At 38.0% G+C, this 21,474-nt stretch overlaps 1 protein-coding gene across 1 annotated transcript; it reads left to right on the top strand.

Annotated features, from left to right (window-relative positions):
- The first annotated feature begins 944 nt into the window (after positions 1 to 944).
- LOC132712107 (vomeronasal type-2 receptor 26-like) lies at positions 945 to 19,894 on the top strand. Its single transcript, XM_060692621.2, has 4 exons — positions 945 to 1,859; positions 9,323 to 9,541; positions 17,229 to 17,358; positions 18,892 to 19,894. The coding sequence occupies exons 1-4, from the start codon at positions 945 to 947 to the stop codon at positions 19,794 to 19,796; spliced, it is 2,169 nt and encodes a 722-aa protein (XP_060548604.2). The 3' UTR covers positions 19,797 to 19,894.
- Positions 19,895 to 21,474: the final 1,580 nt, after the last annotated feature.

Genomic DNA, 21,474 nt, shown 5'->3' with positions numbered 1-21,474 from the left:
TAACCACAATTTTTGACTAAAGGATCACAGGAAAAGGATTCCCCTATCCCAAAGTCTAGGAGAAAATACATAACACACACACACACAGAGAGAAGGAAAAGTACATCACAACACACAAATTTCCCTGTAATATTTCAAAGCGTTTTATCATTATAGTATTGTCTCCAAGAACTACCAGCACTTTCTTGCCTTGGTACATGCAGTAACAAAGATCAACAAGGATTTGGCCATCCTCCCCAACATCACACTTGGCTTCCATATCTATGACAATAGACATATTTTTAGGAGGATTTCCTGGAACAGCCTCTCTCTGCTGTCTACACGAGGCCGAATGGTTCCAGATTACAAATGTGAAAAGCTGGACCTTCTGCTCTCTGTCATCGGAGATCTCAACACCAAATCCTCAAAGCAGATGGCCTCCATCTTCAGCATCTTCAAGGTCCCACAGGTAAGGGGGTTTCATAGGATATCAGTAGGGAGCAGATTCAGAACAGAAGCGCACTCAGAATCCAAAGACGAAGTCAATGGTATTTTTGGACAATCAGGGGTCCATGATTTGGAGAACTCATGCAAGAGTTGAATAGTTTATTTTTGAATTTTGTCTGTCAGGATATTTTTCTTGTTACCCCCATGACAAAGAGGTCAACAATAAGCTCTTTCTGAAACAATTCAGTCCATGATTTCCTTCCTGACTGATTCTTTCTAAATGTAGCCACTCTTCAGTCCAATTTATTGTGTGAATCAGGTTGATGGTTTTTTCTCTTGGCTTCTCACATGCCAGAGGGAGGCAAACTATGTCATAGGTGTCCCAGAGGTGCTTTTTTCAAGAAGCAACTGGACTTCCTTTGTTTTTCCTTGAAGACATTTTGTACTGTAACGTAACTGGAGAACTCTCACTCCAACCAAAGTCAAACAGCTTGACTGGTGGAGCCAAAAACCATAGGATGGTGACCCTATACATCAGCATAACCTTTGAACTTGTCTTCAAAAACTCCTTTCTAAAACAAGATTCTCCCTTTCTGCAGTTTGGTTTTGATTTTTTCAAAATCACTCCAGGAGACAGAAAGATTTTCCCTTCCTTCTTCCGGATTAATCCCAAGGAATCTTCTCAGTATGTGGGTTTAATCCAGCTGCTCCTGTATTTCCAGTGGAACTGGGTTGGGCTGGTGGCCCCAGAAACTGACAATGGAGAACATTTCATCTCAACTCTGATGCCAATGCTCAAGGAGAAGGAGATCTGCCCGGCCTTCACTAAAATGTTAAATATTGAGATGAATACAATAACCACATTAATATTATTTTTCCAAACGTGGTTTAAACTTGAAGTGATTGTTTTGTTTGGAGACTCCAGTAAAATTATAACTCTAGATATCACTTTGTCCGTATATGAACATCAGACTAAGGTGCCATTTGGAAAAGTTTGGATCCTGACTTCTCATTGGGACGTTAGTGCACTGGAACCTAAGGAATTATTTCAAGTCATAACGCCTTTCCATGGTGCTTTGCATTTCAGGGATCATAGCCACGATGTCCCAGAATTCAGGCACTTTCTTCTGTCTTTAGACCCCTTGAACCCCCAAGGAGATGTCTTTCTCCCTCCATGGTGGGAACAGGTCTTTGGCTGCAAGATCCACAAACCAGGAGAGATCCCTCAAAAGGGGAAAAAACCCTGTACGGGAAAGGAGAATTTACAGACTCTGCCATCTTACATGTTTGAAGTGAGCATGATGGATTTCAGCTACAATATCTACAATGCCATTTATGCTGTGGCACATGCATTAGATACCATGCATGGCTCAGGAGCACGACCAGCCATGAAAAGGCTTAGAAAGTGGATCTCAAGTGTGCAACCATGGCAGGTAATCTCAGTGACCTTTCATCCATTTGAAAGATCTTTAGAGAAGAAAGATCCCATGGATGTTTCTTGATCGACTTAGTAAATATTTCCACACTTATATTCCTTGCACACAGTTATTCATTTGCATTATTTTACAGAGAATGTTGAGGCCACTTGGAGGCTTATCTGTGTCCTCGGGGTCACTTGAGTAGTAAAAATGGGTGTGGATCCTTCTTGGCTGAAGGATGTTTTCTGCCCAGCAATTAACCTCCAAGTGTCCTCATCAACTCTCTAAAAGGATGCAAAAGAGCAGCTGTCTGTAAGAAGTATGAATCCTTCCTGTTGCAATATTTTCAGGATCAGACTCAATAATATTAGTAAGAGTTAAAGGTTTAAATATATTTCCTTTTATTTACAATAGGCATTCTATATTCACTGAATATTCACAGATAGAAGCGAGGAAAAGGGTGTAGGTGGCTCCTTATATATACAATGGGTGGAGCTATAAGTGGGAGTGGTGAATTATGAATACATTAAGAAGTGAAGAATAAGTTAACCCCTGATACCCCGTTCATATATTATTTACACATTAGAGAATAAGGCATTTACATCTGACAAATCCCCCTCTAAATGCCGATTCGTTATACAACACCAATTACACTCAGATTCAGGACAATACAATACATACAACTTAGAAGTTAAATATTTGTGTTGCTTAGAAGGTAAAGGCTTTGTCAATATGTCAGCTAATTGTTCTGAGGTATCACAATGCACTGCTTTAATAAATCCATCCTGAGATAATTGTCTCACATGTTTAAATTTTATATCTATATGTCTGGACCTTTGTCCAATGGCATCAGATCTAGATATTTCAATGGCTGCTTTATTATCTTCATGCATAACAAAAGGCAAAACAGGTTTTTTCCAAACATCTGAAATTAAATCATTAAACCATACAAGGTTATTTGCAGCTTTGGATAAACAAACATATTCCGCTTCTGTCGTTGAAGTGGCCACTAGTTCTTGTTTACCAGTGTACCAGTAAACTGGACAGTCATTTAAGAGAAATATATAACCAGATGTACTTTTTCTACATGAGGTGTCTCCAGCCCAGTCTGCATCTGCATAACATGTAAGCTTTGGTTCTTTATTGTCTTTAGGTTCTAATATTAAGCAAAAGTCTAGTGTACTTTTCAGATATCTTAAAATTCTTTTAACAGCTTCCCAGTGATACATTGTTGGTTTGCTGACATGTCTGGATAATAGATTGAGTGGTAAGGCGATATCTGGTCTAGTCCAATTAGATATATAAAGAAGTGAACCTATGATTGATCTATAAAATGTGTTATCCTTGAATTCGGGGGAAGATTCATCAGTATTTCTTAGAAAATCAGTTTGCATAGGAGTATCACAAGGTTTGGCATTGTTTAAATTGCATTTATTTAAAAGTTCTACAATCTTATCTCTCTGAGTAAGTTTGAATCCCCTTCTAGTCTTATTAATTTGGACACCAAGATATTTGTTTACTTTACCTAGAGATTTTAACAAGAAATGTTCATTTAGTTTGGTTACAAAGGTTTCTCTTCTCTCTTTATGTTTTCCTATGTATAAAATGTCATCCACATAAATCAATACAAATTCAATGTAATCATCATCCTTTTTGACAAAAAAGCAGTTATCAGCAGTAGTAGCGTTGAAGTCCATGGTTCTAAGTACTTTCACTAAACAATCATACCATCGTTTACCAGATTGTTTTAACCCGTATAAACTCTTGTTTAACAACCAAATTTCATTTTTGTTTGTGTATTGACTGTGAGGTGCTCTTACGTATATTTCTTTATCTAGTTTAGCGTGTAGATACGCAGTCTGTATGTCGTATTGAAATACATCAAGGTTGAGTGCTGATGCTACCACTAGAGCTGTTTTGACACTCTCTGTTCTTACTGTGGGGGAATACGTGTCAGTATAGTCCTCCGGATATTTCTGTGCAGAACCTTGTGCAACTAGTCTAGCTTTGTATAGAGTATTGCCTCCCTCTAAGTTCTTAATTTTATATATCCACCTGGTACCAATAATTGTTTTATCCTTAGGTGCAATTGCAGGTGTAAATACATTTAATCCTTGTAAACTTTCCATCTCTTTTTTCATCGCTAATTCCCATTTTTCCTTTTCTTCACGAGGGAGTTTTAACACTTCCTCATATGTATTGGGTGTTGTTGGCTCACCATCCATATGCATTATGTAATCCTTGTATTTATTTGGCATTTGATTTCTGGTGTTTCTAATGGTTTTTTCAGGTTTACTATCGTTATCATGCAAATATCTTGCTTCCTTTTTTGTTAATGTGTCTGTCTTAATTTTGTGTTGGCTATTTGTCCAAATTTTGATTTTGTTCTTATTTTTGTTGATATTTTGCTTTTCTATGGTCCCTTCTTCATGAGATTTTGTACCTTTATATTTATTTGGAAATATTTCATTAAGATGTAATTTAGACCAGTTAGCCTGTTCATGGAACACAGCTGTTCTGGAGACTATAAATTTGTTATTGTTATCAATGAATCTGTACCCTTTAGTACCGGTTTCATATCCCATAAATCTGAGTCTTCTGGATACGTTTTCTCCCTTTCTTCTTAATTGTTTAGGTATGTGTACGTCTGCAGTGACTCCAAATATATGCATGTGTGCTAATTTTGGTTTTCTATTATACATCACTTCATATGGTGTCTTATTTACAATGCTGGACCATGTTCTATTTTGTGTGTAATTTGAATAATGTAAGGCTTCTGACCAGAATTGTTTGCTTAAGCCAGCATCTTCCAATGTGCATCTAATCATGGTTTGTAATGTGGAATTTTTCCTCTCTGCAATCCCGTTCTGGAACGCAGAAAATGGACTAGATGTGTAATGTAACATTCCTTTGTCTTTTAACCATTGGGAGAATTCTTTAGACATGAATTCGCATCCCCTATCTGTCATAATTTGTTTTATTTTGATGTTGTGTTGTGTTTCTATGCGTTTGTAAAATTCTTTAAATTTTTGAAATGTTTCATCTTTGTGTTTTAATGTATAAACAAACCCATAGCGGCTATAATCGTCCACTATTGTCAGGAAGTAACGTTTTCTATAAGTGATTGATGGAGTTAATGGACCAACTAAGTCCATGTGTACTAAATCAAAAATTTTGTGAGTTGATCTAGTAGATTTTCTTGGCCTGGGGCTAGTTTTTAGTTTTGTAGATTTACATACTGAGCATTCCAAATAGTTTTCACAATTTTTTATTTTAACACCTTCTGCGTGTTCAGTCATTTTTTGTACTACAGGAAAACTGGCATGTCCTAACTTCCTATGTAAGATGTGAGCACACTCATCATGAATTGGCTTACCTATTTTTGGTTTTTTTTCATTGTGTGCATCTTTGTGATCATGAGATGTTTTACACTCATCATTGTCACTATTGCTAATATTTTCATCATCTACTTCAATACAATCTTCCATATTTGAGTCAATGTTATGCAACCATTTTTCTTTAGTTATTAGATAAGGTAGGCCTCCTTTAATCATCACTGTGCCTATACTTATTTTATTCTTCTCCAAAATCGCTTTTCCTTTTGAAAAAACAATGTTAATGTCAGAATCTCTACTTAGTTTTATAGCACTTAGTATGTTATGAGGTATCTCAGGTATTAGCAATACCCCCTCTATTTTTCCTAGACCAGGCAAGGTTACATTCCCTCTACCTAATACTTGCACCTGTTCTTGGTTAGCTACCTTTATTACAAATTTATCTTCTGCAAATGAAGACAATATATTTTTGTTATTAGTGGTGTGATTAGTTGCTCCAGAATCAATAAGCCAATTATTGTTCTCATTTTGCTGTATGTTAGTGTTGTCTTGTTTATTTAGTCCGTTCAGTGAGCCAGATTTTCTATCCTTTGAATTATCTCTGCCCCCTCTATTCTCTTTGTAATTTGGTGGGCTCCTATATCTATGTCTATCTATGGAAGACTGTCTATAATTGTATTTGTTTCTATATTCTGACCTATGCCTTTCTCTTGAAATTTTGGGACAGTCTCTTCTATTGTGTTCCCTGGATCCACAATTGTGGCATTTAAATGTTTCATTATATTTTTCTTGGAAAGCTACTTTCCTATATGGTTTGTGTTCTGTGTGATTGCTAGAACGATTCCTTCTTGAATTGTCTTCTGCTATCAATTTATTGGATAGACTTTCTATGGATAAATATCCTAGATTGATAGTGTCTAAATGTGACATAAAATTGTCGCATGATGAATCAAGTGAGTTGATAATAACACTTTTCATTGTTTGGTCTGAAATCACCTCCCCCCTCAAATGCAGCTCAGCTCTTATTTTGTTTAAATATATTAAATGCTCACTTATGGAAACCCCTGGTTTTACCCTAGATGAAAAGAAATCTTTAGACATCCTTGTGGTGGTAGCTACACTGTCACTGTGAAACAAATTAAACATGCATTGAATGATTTCTGAAACAGTCAGATTTGGCTTAATGCTATGATACATTGCAGGAGACACACTAGATATTATTAAGAAAAATGCTCTATGGTGTAAACAATCTATTTTTAGAGTCCAAGGTCTTTTTGGGGGACTAGTGATAAAAAATAATAAGTTTTCCTTCATAAAGACAACCTGGAGCTGTTGATACCATTCTTGCAAATTAACGCCATCAACCCTTAGCTTTGGGAAGTCACTGGGTAAATTTCCGACATTATTGTGTCCATTACTTACAACCTGAGGTAGTCCGTGGTCTCGCAAGTGTAGAAAATTGCAAAACGGCATGGGGATGCTCACAACGAGTCTGCATGGTCTCCTCGCCAGTTCATGTCTTCCCGGACCGTCTGCGTAGTTTTGCGCATGCGCGTTGTCCATTTCTTCTTTGGAGTCGTCGTGGAAGGTTCTCTCCATTGTGGCTCGCTCGTTCTGCTCCTCTTCAGATGAATCGGTCTCTGGTTCGATTTTGGGAGTCTTGACGACGGCGGCTGCTCTTCCTCTTCCCCTGAGGGCTTTGGTGCTTGCTTCGGTCTGTGGCGTAGGGCGGTACCGGCAGGGCTCTCTGGGTTCGGGCGTCGGCGTTCTCGTAGTCAGGATGGGAGCGGGCAGGTCTTGAGGCATCGGCTTGCTCGCTCGCTTCTTCGGTAGCTGTTTGTTAATTTTTAGTTTTGGCCCAAATGCAGCAAAAAGCGTTTTCATTGCTGATTTTATTTGGGAGTTTGTTGAATCATCTTCACTTTCTGATTCTGATTCTTCTGAGGAGTTTGAATCTTCTTTTTCATTTTCGTTGTTTGATAACGTTTTTTCGCGCCAGAAATTTTGAATTGAGCATTTTGATTGGCTCTGCTTCGCTCACCCTGGAGGCCTGTTGAAACCAAGATGGCTGCCATTCAAAATTTCGCGCGGGATCACCGTTTTTCTTCTTCGTAATGACTTTCTCTGCAGTCATATCACTTACAATTTTTGGGTCTTTAGACTTTTCATTAGTGATGTTTTTCTCTCTCGCTGCTCCGCTGTTCTTCAGCATATCTTGGAGTTTCGCGATGAGGCTTTCATCATTCTTCTGGCTCTTTAATAGTTTTAATATCTCTGACCTGAGTTCGTTATTCTCTATTTCGATTTCCTTCTGGTCATCAATTTCACCTATTATTTCTTCGTCTTCAGTGGTGTATTCTTCGGATTCTCTCGAAATTGCGTTTGTGGATTCGTTGATTATTTCTTGTTCTGTTTCCATTTCTTTGCTGTAGGCCCTGGTGTTGGGCCTATCTTTCTTAGACATTTTTAAGTTTTTTATTGAGTCAATTAACCATCCTCTGCTACCAGCTTGTTGCAATATTTTCAGGATCAGACTCAATAATATTAGTAAGAGTTAAAGGTTTAAATATATTTCCTTTTATTTACAATAGGCATTCTATATTCACTGAATATTCACAGATAGAAGCGAGGAAAAGGGTGTAGGTGGCTCCTTATATATACAATGGGTGGAGCTATAAGTGGGAGTGGTGAATTATGAATACATTAAGAAGTGAAGAATAAGTTAACCCCTGATACCCCGTTCATATATTATTTACACATTAGAGAATAAGGCATTTACATCTGACACTTCCATTCCCCACCATCCAGTCAGAGCTGAAGAGGTTTCTTGGATGAGAAGTGAAATGTCTTCAAAGAAAAAACAAAGTCCAGTTTCCTTCTGAAAAGGCACCTTTGGGACAACCGAGATGACTGAGAATCTCCATAGACAATTTTCACACTACCCATCCAACTATTTTTCAAAACAAATAAAAATGCCAATTATTTACAATATGGTAAAATGAATTATGTATAATGTTTTGATGAAGAAGTAGGAGGGAGAAGTAAACTAAGCCAGTTTTCCATGAGATCCCTAGAAAAAGTTTTTTCCTATAAAGATCTGAAAAGTTCCCTGAGTTTCCCATTCCAAGGAGGAGATGTCAGCCAACGCAAGATGATAATCTGAGTTCCTTTGTACAAGATGCTTCAAAGTATCAGTAGAAGTCCCACTGGCCACATTTGCAGAGCCACCTAAGTTTCATTTTGAACATAGTCTGAATCCAGCCTGTAAAAAGACAATTCAGTTTAGCTTCTGTGGGAAGCGTCCACCTCCTACGGAATGAAATATATTGGGGAATATTAAAAGAGGCAGAATATTATATTTCCCCAAAGGAGAAATGGAGAAAAAAATCCTAACAAAGGCAGAAAGCAGCCCCAGTCTTCCTGCCATAGCCTCAAGCTTACTTCTTTAGAGATGGATATTTTGTACCTATTAAGAAAGTCTGGGTCAATCTATTCATAAACAAAACTCCTTCAGCCACAGCTCCCATAGAAGGCTGAAGCTGATGGGATTAAGAATTTACATTCCCCCACTCAAATAAAGGATGTGACCTTTAGGACATATAAAGATTTACCCACCACCATTAGAATAGCAAAAGACACAAGGCGCACTACCTTGCACAACACCCCTGGAGCATCTCAATCACCAAACCCCAGAACCCTATAAAAATCCATCCACTCACTCAGCCAATTGGTTAGCCACCCCAGAAACATGCTGCTGTGACTGAAGTTTCTAGAAAACCAAATAAACCTTGTAGCCAGCCTCCATTTTATTTCCAGCATTTCCCTTCCGGATTGAAATTGGGATGGATTTTTCTTCTTTATTTTTCTGTTGCTTAGCATCTTGTGTGAACACAGACCAATTGTTCACTATAAGATTTATTGTACTCCTAAGATTGTTGTGTGAAAAGAAGCCTTTATGAATCTCCATGATACATTCCTGTGATTTGATACAGCTTCTGATCACTCAAAAATCCAACACACTAACAAGTTTAGCTTTACAGGCTTCCAATTATCTCCTAAAATGTTAGTTATCATAGAATGATAGAAGCCATGGCTTGTAATTTTTAATTTATCCCAGTTCCTAAGTATCTTTTTTTCTTTCAGCTTCTTCCCTGTTTGAAAAATGTCCACTTCAACAGCATTGCTGGAGATGAAGTCTTCTTCTCAGAAGATGGATTGGCATCAGCTCAATATGATCTTCTCAATTGGATTTTTTCCCCCAATCTCTCTTATGTCCCAGTGAAAGTTGGGCAAATAGACCCCCGGGCTCCCCCAGGCCAGGATTTCACCATTGACCTGGAAGCAATTATCTGGGCCACAAAGGTAGGCTGGAAGGAGATGTTCTGAATTTAGGGAAAGATTCATTCTCTCATGAGGATGCAGAATGTCCTTCTCTGGAAAGTAGATTGACTCACAAAGGGTAACATGTGTGTGGTGAAGGATCTGCTTTCATGAATCAGATTCATGTTTGAATATACAATTCTTGGTTGTATAAATAGAGTGTCACATGTAAATGCCTTATTCTCTAATATGTAAATAGTATATGAACGGGGTATCAGGGGTTAATTTATTCTTCACTTCTTAATGTATTCATAATTCACCACTCCCATACTTAGCTTCACCCATTGTATATATAAGGAGCTGTATACACCCTTTTCCTTGCTTCTATCTGTGAATATTCAGTGAATATAGAATGCCTTGTGTAAATAAAGAGAGATATATTTGAACTCTTAACTCTTACTAAATTTATTGAGTCTGATCCTGAAAATATTGCAACAAGCTGGTAGCAGAGGATGGTTAATTGACTCAATAAAAAAAATCTATAAAAAAAATGTCTAAGAGAGATAGGCCCAACACCAGGGCATACAGCAAAGAAATGGAAACGGATCAAGAAATAATCGACGAATCCACAAACGCGATTTCAAAAGAATCCGAAGAATACACCACTGAAGACGAAGAAATAATAGATGAAAATGATGATCGGGAGGAAATCAAAATAGAAAACAACGAACTCAGGTCAGAGATATTTAAACTATTAAAGAGCCAGAAGAATGATGAAAGCCTCATCGTGAACCTCCAAGATATGCTGAAAAACAGCGGAGCAGCGAGAGAGAAGCACATCACTACTGAAAAACCAAAAGACCCAAAAATAGTGAGTGATATGACTGCAGAAAAAAATACTATGAAGAAGAAAAACGGTGACCCCGCGCGAAATTTTGAATGGCAGCCATCTTGGTTTCAACAGACCTCCAGGGTGAGCGAAGCAGAGCCAATCAGAAAGCTCGATTCAAAATTTCTGGCGCGAAAAAACGTTATCAAACAACGAAAATAATAATATAATAATAATCCTGATGAAACCCACAATTATTATTATATGGAATATAATTATAATGTCACTCGGGTGGTTGTTTTTACTTTTATATATATAAGAAGATGTTTACTACTGATGGGGGCAGATATGATTGGAGATCTTGAATAAACTGTTGCATCAGCAAGCTATGTTACCCTATTATGGATGTTGGTTTTAACAATCCAGTGGAAAGACTTCAAGAAGATATTATATGGACTATAAATTTAAAGTTATTGTCTTTTCTTTTTTTATTTAGATATAATGGAATATATATATATATATATTTTTAAGTAGTGTGGGCAGTGAACTAAAGATATCAAGAATTGTTGTGTATGGTAAACTTGTCAGACAGTGGGTGAATAAGCTAGCTACAGACTGATTAGTTTAAGAAAAGGGATTTTTAAGTGATACATTTAGGGGAGTGGAGGAAATGGATAGAGTGGAATAAATGTTAAATTAGATTTTATGGGGAGCCCGCTTTGAAATGTTATTAAAGTAGGACTTATCGTATAGTTTTAAAGTGGAAGGTGGTTTTGAATTGTTGCAATAATGTATAGATATAAAACACTATTATGCTAAATAAGTTATTTTATAATAGTTATAGTATAATGTGTTTGTTTTTTTTTGTTTTTTTTCTCTTCTTCTTTTCTGAAATGTATGGATAAAGGGGGATTTATAATACTTTTAGTAAGTAAAGGTCAGTATTTTGAGGAGGGAGTAAGTAATCTGTTATGAATTAGGGTTTTTTTTTGTTACGAAGAAGTCACAGGGGGGGAAGGGTGGGGAGGGGGGGTTAGGGAGGGGGGGAGGGGGGGGAAAAAGGGGGAAAAATTTGTATTTGAAAACCTTTTCAATAAAAAAAAAAAAAAAAAGAAAGCTCGATTCAAAATTTCTGGCGCGAAAAACATTACCAGACAACAAAAATGAAAAAGAAAATTCAAACACCTCAGAAGAATCAGAATCGGAAAGTGAAAGTGATTCAACAGATAATCAGATAAAATCAGCAATGAAAACGCTTTTTGCTGCATTTGGGCCAAAACTAAAAATTACCAAGAAACTAACTAAGAAACAAGCAAGCAAGCCAATGCCTCAAAATCTACCCGCTCCCATCCTGAATACGAGAGCGACGACGCCCGAACCCAGAGAGCCCTGCCGATACCGCCCCACGCCACAAACCGATGCAAGCACCAACGCTCTCAAAAGAATAAAAAGGACAGCCGACATCGTCAGGACTCCCAAGATCGAGCCAGAGACCGATTCATCTGAGGAAGAACAGAACGAGCGAGCCGCAATGACGAGAACCTCTCACGACGACTCCAGGGACGAAATGGACAACGCGCATGCGCAAGACTACGCAAACGGCCCAGGAAGACATGAATTGCTGAGAAGACCGTGCAGGCTCGTTGCGAGCATCCCCATGCCGTTTTGTAACTTTCTGCATTTACGAGACCACGGACTACCTCAGGTTGTAAGTAATGGACCTAATAATGTCGGAAATTTGCCCAGTGACTTCCCAAAGCTGAGGATACATGGCATTAATTTACAAGAATGGTATCAGCAGCTCCAGGTTGTCTTTATGAAAGAAAACTTACTGTTTTTTATCACTAGTCCCCCAAAAAGACATTGGACTCTAAAATTAGACTGTTTACACCATAGAGCATTTTTCTTATTAATTTCTAGTGTATCTCCTGCTATGTACCACAGCATTAAGCAAAATCTGACTGTTTCAGAAATTATTCAATGCATGTTCAATCTATTTCACAGTGACAGTGTAGCTACTACCACAAGGATGTCTAAAGATTTCTTTTCATCTAGGATAAAGCCAGGGGTTTCCATAAGTGAGCACTTAATATCTTTAAACAAAATAAGAGCTGAACTGCATTTAAGGGGGGAGGTGATTTCAGATCAAACAATGAAAAGTGTTATCATCAACTCACTTGACCCATCATGGGATAATTATATGTCACATTTAGACACAATCAATCTAGGATACTTATCCATAGAAAGTCTATCCAATAAGTTAATAGCTGAAGACAATTCAAGGAGGAGTCGCTCTAACAATCACGTAGAACACAAACCATATAGAAAAGTAGCTTTTCAAGAAAAATATAATGAAACATTTAGATGCCACAACTGTGGATCTAGGGAACACAATAGAAGAGATTGCCCCAAAATTTCAAAAGAAAGACATAGGTCAGAATACAGAAACAAATACAATTACAGACAGTCTTCCATTGATAGACATAGATATAGAAGCCCGCCAAATTACAAAGAGAATAGAGGGGGCACAGATAATTCAAAGGATAGAAAATCTGGTTCACTGAATGGATTAAATAAACAAGACAACACTAACATACAACAATCTGAGAACAATAATTGGCTTATTGATTCTGGAGCAACTAATCACACCACCAATAACAAAAATATACTATCTTCATTTGTAGAAGATAAATTTGTAATAAAGGTAGCTAACCAAGAAAAAGTTCAAGTATTAGGTAGAGGGAATATAACCTTACCTGGCCTAGGAAAAAGAGAGGGGGTATTACTAATACCCGAAATACCTCATAACATACTAAGTGCCATAAAACTAAGCAGGGATTCTGATATTAACATTGTCTTTTCTAAAGGAAAAGCGACCTTGGAGAAAAATAAAACAGATATAGGTACCGTGATGATTAAAGGGGGTCTACCTTATTTAATAACAAAAGAAAAATGGTTACATAACATTGATTCAAATATGGAAGATTGTATTGAAGTAGATGATGAAAACATTAGCAATAGTGACAATGATGAATGTAAAATAGCTCATGATCACAAAGATGGACATAATGAGAAAAAACCAAAAATAGGTAAGCCAATTCATGATGAGTGCGCTCATATTTTACATAGGAAGTTAGGACATGCCAGTTTTCCTGTAGTACAAAAAATGACTGAACACGCAGAAGGTGTTAAAATAAAAAATTGTGAAAACTATTTGGAATGCTCAGTATGTAAGTCTACAAAACTAAAAACTAGCCCCAGACCAAGGAAATCAACTAGGTCAACCAACAAAATTTTTGATTTAGTACACATGGACTTAGTTGGTCCACTAACTCCATCAATCACTTATAGAAAACGTTACTTCTTGACCATAGTGGACGATTACAGTCGCTATGGGTTTGTTTATACATTAAAACACAAAGATGAGACTTTTCAGAAATTTAAAGAATTTTATAAGCGCGTAGAAACACAACACAATACCAAAATAAAACAAATCATGACAGATAGGGGATGTGAATTCATGTCTAAAGAATTCTCCCAATGGCTGAAGGACAAAGGAATGTTACATTACACATCTAGCCCATTTTCTGCATTTCAGAACGGAATTGCAGAGAGGAAGAACTCAACGTTACAAACCATGATTAGATGCACATTGGAAGATGCTGGCTTAAGCAAACAATTCTGGTCAGAAGCCCTACATTATTCCAATTACACACAGAATAGAACCTGGTCCAGCATTGTAAATAAGACACCATATGAAGTGATGTATAATAGGAAACCAAAATTAGCACACATGCACATGTTTGGAGTCACTGCAGACGTACACATACCTAAACAATTAAGAAGAAAGGGAGAAAATGTGTCCAGAAGGCTCAGATTTATGGGATATGAGACAGGCACTAAAGGATACAGATTCATTGATAATAATAACAAATTTATAGTTTCCAGAACAGCTGTGTTCCATGAGCAGGCCAACTGGTCTAAAATACATCTTAATGAAATATTTCCAAGTAACAACAAAGATGCAAAATCCCAAGAAAAAGGGATTATAGAAAAGCAAAATGACAACAAACATAGAAACAAAACCAAAACATGGACAAATAGCCAACACAAAATAAAGACAGACACACTAACAAAAAAGGAAGCAAGATATTTGCATGATAATAATAGTAAACCTGAAAAAACAATTAGAAGCACCAGAAATCAAATGCCAAATAAATACAAGGATTACATAATGCATATGGATGGTGAATCAACGACACCTAATACATATGAGGAAGTGTTAAAACTTCCTCGTAAAGAAAAAGAAAAATGGGAATTAGCAATGAAAAAAGAGATGGAAAGTTTACAAGGATTAAATGTATTTACACCTGCAATTGCTCCAAAAGACAAAACAATTATTGGTACTAGGTGGATATATAAAATTAAAAACTTAGAGGGAGGCAATACATTATACAAAGCCAGACTAGTTGCACAAGGTTATGCACAGAAATATCCGGAGGACTATACTGACACGTATTCCCCCACAGTAAGAACTGAGAGTGTCAAAACAGCTCTAGTAGTAGCATCAGCACTCAATCTCGATGTATTCCAATATGACATACAGACTGCGTATCTACACGCAAAACTAGATAAGGAAATATATGTAAGAGCACCTCACAGTCAATATACAAACAAGAATGAGACTTGGTTGTTAAACAAGAGTTTATACGGGTTAAAACAATCTGGTAAACGATGGTATGATTGTTTAGTAAAAGTACTTAAAACTATGGATTTCAATGCTACTACTGCTGATAACTGTTTCTTTGTTTAAAAAGGTGATAATTATGTAGAATTTGTATTGATCTATGTGGATGACATTTTATACATAGGTAAACATAAAGAGAGAAGAGAAACATTTGTAACTAAGCTAAATGAACATTTCTCATTGAAATCTTTAGGCAAAGTAAATAAGTATCTTGGTGTTCAAATTAATAAGACAAAAAGAGGATTCAAACTTACTCAGAGAGATAAGATCATAGAGCTCTTAAACAAATGTAATCTAAGTGGTGCCAAACCTTGTGACACTCCTATGCAAACTGACTTCCTAAGAAATGCTGATGAATCATCCCCTGAATTCAAAGATAACATGTTTTATAGATCAGTCATAGGTTCACTTCTTTATATTTCCAACTGGACAAGACCTGATATCGCTTTACCTCTCAATTTATTATCCAGACATGTCAGCAAACCAACAATGTACCATTGGGAAGCTGTTAAAAGGATATTAAGATATTTGAAAAATACATTAGACTTTTGTTTGATGTTAGAACCTAATAATGTTAAGGAACCAAACCTCACATGTTACGCAGATGCGGATTGGGCTGGAGACACCTCATGTAGAAAAAGTACATCCGGTTATGTATTCCTCCTAAATGATTGTCCAGTTTACTGGTACACTGGCAAACAAGAATTAGTGGCCACTTCAACAACAGAGGCAGAATATGTTTGTTTATCTAAAGCTGCAAATAACCTTGTATGGTTTAATGATTTAATTTCAGATGTTTGGAAAAAACCTGCTTTACCTTTTGTTATACATGAAGACAATAAAGCAGCTATTGAAATATCTAGATCTGACGCCATTGGACAAAGGTCCAGACATATAGATATAAAATTTAAACATGTGAGACAATTATCTCAAGATGGATTTATCAGAGCAGTGCATTGTGAAACATCAGAACAATTAGCTGACATACTGACAAAGCCTCTACCTTCTAAGCAGCATAAATACTTGACTTCCAAGTTATATGTCCTGTGTTGTCCTGAATCTGAATGTAATTGGTGTAGCTTAACAAATCGGCATTTAGAGGGGGATTTGTCACATGTAAATGCCTTATTCTCTAATGTGTAAATAGTATATGAACGGGGTATCAGGGGTTAATTTATTCTTCACTTCTTAATGTATTCATAATTCACCACTCCCATACTTAGCTCCACCCATTGTATATATAAGGAGCTGTATACACCCTTTTCCTCGCTTCTATCTGTGAATATTCAGTGAATATAGAATGCCTTGTGTAAATAAAGAGAGATATATTTGAACTCTTAACTCTTACTAAATTTATTGAGTCTGATCCTGAAAAAAATTGCAACATAGAGGTTAGAATCAAAATCATGTAAAGTATTAGCACTGCTTTACAAAGTCTTAGTAAGGCTACACCTAGAATACTGCATCTGACTGTTCTGGTCATCACATTTAAAAAAAGATTTTTGGAAAAAGTGCAGGGAAGAGCAACTAAGACCTTTAAAGGCCTGGAGGCTAAAGCATGTGAAGACCAGATGCAAGACTTGGGTATGGCTAGTCTAGAGAAAAGAAGGAACAGGGATGACATGATAGCAGTCTTCCAGTATTTGAGAGGCTGCCAAAAAGAGGAGGGTTCAACGTATTTTCCAAAACACCAGAAGGCAGGACAAGAAACAGTGAATGGAAACTAATCAAGGAGAGAAGCAACCTAGAATTAAGGAGAAACTTCCTAACAGTGAATACAATTAACCAATGGAACAACTTGCCTTCAGACGTTGTAGGTGCTTCATCACTGGAGGCTTTTAAGATGAGATAAGAAAGTCACTTGTCTGAAATGTGTCTCCTATAGTGTCTCCTGCTTGAGCAGGGAGTCGGACTAGAAGACCTCCAAGGTTTCTTCCAGCTCTGTTCTGATTCTGATTGAGTGACTGTAACGCAAAGGCAGAAATCAAGAACATAATTGCATTGATCAACCATTCCTCTAGTCACCATTTGAAGTCATGGCAGCACCAAATGCCTGATTACTTATGCCTGGTCCTCAAAATCATGGCCATTGGAGAGTCCCTACAATCAGGTGATCAAATAACACTATCTCCAGTCTTTCTTTTCTCTTTTAGAAGGTGCCCTTTGCCAGGTGTGGCCTGAAGAGGTGCCAGGCAGGAGAGAGGAGACATGTCCCAGAGGGCGAGCAGATTTGCTGCTACCAATGTGCCCCTTGTCCAGAAGGGGCCATTTCTAATCAGACAGGTAGAGTATACTGGAAAGGTAGAACTTTCAGGATCAAGGAAGCCCTTCATTGGATCAATATGCTAAGAAATTTTGGGTGATTTCTGGAAACAGTATAAAGGAAAAAATGTAATTTCTAATCAGACAGGTAGAGGACCCTTCGAATGGATCAAGGAAGACGTTCAGTAGATCAAAATATTAAGAGCTTTCTGGTCATTTATTTATTTGGCAAACACGTATAAGATAACAGATATAAGTATAAACATGATTATAAATAGAGGATAAGGATATGAATAAATGGAGACAGTAGGACAGGCCCATTGGTGCTCTTATGCACGCCCCTTATAGACCACTTAGGAATGGGGTGAGGTCAACAGTAGACAGTCTAAGGTTAAAGTTATGGGGGTTTGGGGAAGTAACCACAGAGTTAAGTAGTGCTAGGTTTGGCCCGTTTCAGAATACAGATACAAATTGTCCTGCCTGCACAGTCTGACTTCCCACCCTGGCAGGACTGCTCTCCTCACCCAGGGTGGATTCAAAGCAGCAATTTGTAAAAAAAAATGGCTGTCCTTTCCATACGTCCTGTTCCATAACAATGGGAAAACCAACTACTAATACTTTTTCGGAATGAATGGCACAGTGTGTCCAGATTTTCAAGCCTGATATTACTTACAGTGCTGCTTCTATCAGGACCCTCAATCTCCCTGGAAACTTGTAGCCTGTCAGGAAAAAGGATCCATCTACCAATGTCTGTTAGCTCCTCTCTGAAAAAAAAAATCTGAGAGGATGATGGGAAAAATTGACTCATTTCCTCACCCACTGCTGTTCAACATCTCTGTGTGTGCGCACTTGTGCATCTCCGTGTGTGTGTGTCACCTTCTGGTCTTATGACACACCAACAGATAATGCAGTGGTGAAATCCAATTTTTTTTACCACTGATTCTGTCGGTGTGGTGTAGCTTGGTGGGTGTGGCTTGGTGGGCGTGGCAGGGGAAACTCTCCATTCCCACCCCACTCCAGAGGAAGGATATTGCAAAATCTCCATTCCCAACCTACTCTGGGGGCGGGCAAAGGTGGTATTTGCCAGTTCTCTGAACTACTCAAAATTTCTGCTACCGGTTCTCTGAACTGCTCACAATTTCCACTACTGGTTCTCCAGAACCTGTCAGAACCTGCTGGATTTCACCCCTGAGATAAAACAGCAAATAGCAGGATTCCTGACTGATAGATCAGTCAATCTTCTGAGGCTTTAAATATAAGGGGGGGGGAATGAAGGGCCAATTTTTCACTCACAAAGAAAGCCAAAATAATAATACAAATGCCCAGTGACAGGAGAAGGACATCTAATCTCCAGGCATTTAATTCTCAGGCATTTGGAATCAAGGACAATTTGCTGTTAAAGGCATCCTAAATTGTCTATGGGATTCTTTCTTTACATTCTTCTTGAATTGGACCTAACAGAAAAGAGTTACACATGAGATCTTAGGCTGGATTGGAGATAATGCTAACTGTGGGTGCCTCTGAAATACTTAAGACAAAGATTCTTGTTTTCAGATGCAGTTCACTGTGACCTTTGTCCAGAAGACCAATATCCCAACAAGGACAAGGACCACTGCATTGCCAAGAAGATCCACTTCCTTTCCTATGAAGATATCCTGGGATACAGTTTAGCCTCTCTTACTCTTTCTCTCTCTTTGATCACATTGGCAGTCCTAGCAATTTTCCATAAGCATCGTGACACACCGATCGTCAAGGCCAACAATCGAGATCTCACCTACCTCCTCCTGGTCTCCCTCCTGCTCTGCTTCCTCTGCTCCTTCCTTTTCATTGGTCAACCGAGGAAGCTCACCTGTCTCTTCCGACAAACTGCCTTTGCCATTCTCTTCTCCCTTGCAGTTTCCTCTGTCTTGGCAAAAACTGTCATGGTGGTTCTGGCTTTCATGGCTACCAAGCCAGGGAACAAGACAAGGAAATTCTTAGGAAAATCACTGACCAATTGCATTGTTGTATCCTGTCCTCTTGTCCAAGCGGTTCTTTGTGCCATCTGGCTGATAACCTCTCCCCCGTTTCCTAACTTGGATTTCCACTCCTTGATAGGAGAGGCCATCTTGGAATGTAATGAAGGCTCAGCTTTCATGTTTTATACTGTCCTCTCGTACCTGGGTTTTCTGGCCCTCGTGAGTTTTATCATGGCCTTTTTGGCTAGGAAATTGCCTGATAGATTCAACGAAGCCAAGTTCATTACTTTTAGCATGCTGGTCTTTTGCAGTGTTTGGATCTCCTTCCTCCCCACCTACCTGAGCACCAAAGGGAAGTCCATGGTGGCCGTGGAGATCTTCTCCATCTTGGCCTCTGGGGCTGGTCTCTTGGCTTGTATCTTTTTCCCCAAATGCTACATTATTCTACTGAGGCCCCATCTGAATTGTAAAGAAAATATAATAAGGAACAAAAATCTCTAACTCATGCAGGGATGGGAAACATATTTATCCTTGAGGCATGTTTAGTATCTGATGATATTTCTAAAACATGAGAGAGAAGAAGAAACAGATCCATTTAATAATGCCTTACTCAAGTGCTATAACTGGTCATAATAGGAGTGAATTGGTTGAGTTGGGTAGATGTGCAAATTGAATAAATAAATAAATAAATAAATAAATAAATAAACAAACAAAAAAAAACCAAATAAATAAATATTCCTGTTTTCAGCAATAATCACACAGTGTTTTTCATTTCGTGCCTTCTAGTCGTCCCCAGTGAGACCCAGTGCTCTATGTAGAAACAAAGCTTGGTGTTCAGTATTTCAAACAGGATATTTTCTAATTTTATTCCTTTTAATTAAATATTTTACTATTTTCGTGTTTTAAAGGGTTTGGTTCCATCTCATTGTTTTTGAACACACGTGCTTGTTTTCACAGTCTCCTGAGGCTTTGTAAAATTCCATGCTTCTATTCATTTAATTTTTTAATGGTAGAATTTAAATTCTCAACTACTCATCCAATGCTGCTGTGCTACCTCATCAATGTGACCGTCAGATCTGCCAGCACGTCACTTCAGCTTCACTTCCCATTGCCGGCATATTGCCAAAAAACGGGGGGAGTGGGAATAGGACAAGGGAGCGTAAGGGGGGAAATGACAGGAACCAGAGACGCCAATCATAGACAACGGTTGAGAGATCCAAGGACATACTCATGAGAAGAGAATGCAAACCTCCACCAAGAAGGTGCCCAAACCAGAACTGTTACCAAAACAATTGTTTTGAATGCTAGTGGACACTGACCAGATGACCAAAAGGGAGGGAGGAACTGAGAGGACTTGGGAGAAGGAAAATACACCAAAATTGCACAGGAATATTCAGATCTGGCTTTGCTTCGACTGTAACCACTTCACCTTAGTAAGAATATACCTTTTCTCTGTTAAGGGAGTCAAGGGTCTTTCTTTCCTAAGTGTCCAAGCTGAGACTGGCTGATAGTGGTGGATTTTCTGATTGGGATGATAATGTCAGCACTACACATATTGCTTTAACCATCTCTGTGTTATGTGTGCCTTATGACAACTGCATTCCTGTAAAGTCTACACAGTCACTCAAGGCATGATGTTATTCTGGAACTTTTCCCCTTGACTCTAACTCTGTCCGAACAAACTAAGGCACAGGCCAGATTCGATCTTGGGTGCAGGTACTCAGTTTCAGGTAGGCCGAATACCACCTGTATCCTGACCCTCAAGTCCATCTGATCCTTGCATCGATAAAAGACACAAACATGTTTTTCCTCTTCTGGTATACAAAGAGACACTATTGCTAAGTAAAGTAGGATGTTAGTCTGCGTTGCAATTATCAGAAAAACAGTAATTCGTAATGTTATCCCCTGTGGATTTCTACCCAGAAAAAAATTTCAAGATAAAACCTTCTTGAAAAAAATAATTTCTGGACTTTCCCAAAAGAGGCTAGATATGTCTATTCAACATGTCTTGCAAAGAAGTAATTTCTTGCTAACGTTGAAACTTAACGGGTAACAATTTTCTCTTGGATGACAACTCAAACACAAGTAAGTGGAAGCATTCTTGATATAAATTTGCCCTGAAGCCACCCAAGTTGCATAGACTTAATGTTTGTTGGATGTATAAGATTAATAAATATAT

The sequence above is a fragment of the Pantherophis guttatus genome, chromosome 1 (genome assembly GCF_059756535.1).
Source record: "Pantherophis guttatus breed Tessera chromosome 1, ASM5975653v1, whole genome shotgun sequence".
NCBI classification, from domain to species: domain Eukaryota; kingdom Metazoa; phylum Chordata; class Lepidosauria; order Squamata; family Colubridae; genus Pantherophis; species Pantherophis guttatus.
This window is presented reverse-complemented; position numbering and strand designations above follow the sequence as displayed.

Excerpts from the sequence above, each read along its gene's own strand:
- LOC132712107 (XM_060692621.2), top strand. The coding sequence starts at position 945 with ATGGTGACCCTATACATCAGCATAACCTTTGAACTTGTCTTCAAAAAC. Across the intron at positions 1,860-9,322 it reads CAAGTGTGCAACCATGGCAG|CTTCTTCCCTGTTTGAAAAA; the intron begins GTAATCTCAGTG and ends TTTTTCTTTCAG. Across the intron at positions 17,359-18,891 it reads GGCCATTTCTAATCAGACAG|ATGCAGTTCACTGTGACCTT; the intron begins GTAGAGTATACT and ends TCTTGTTTTCAG.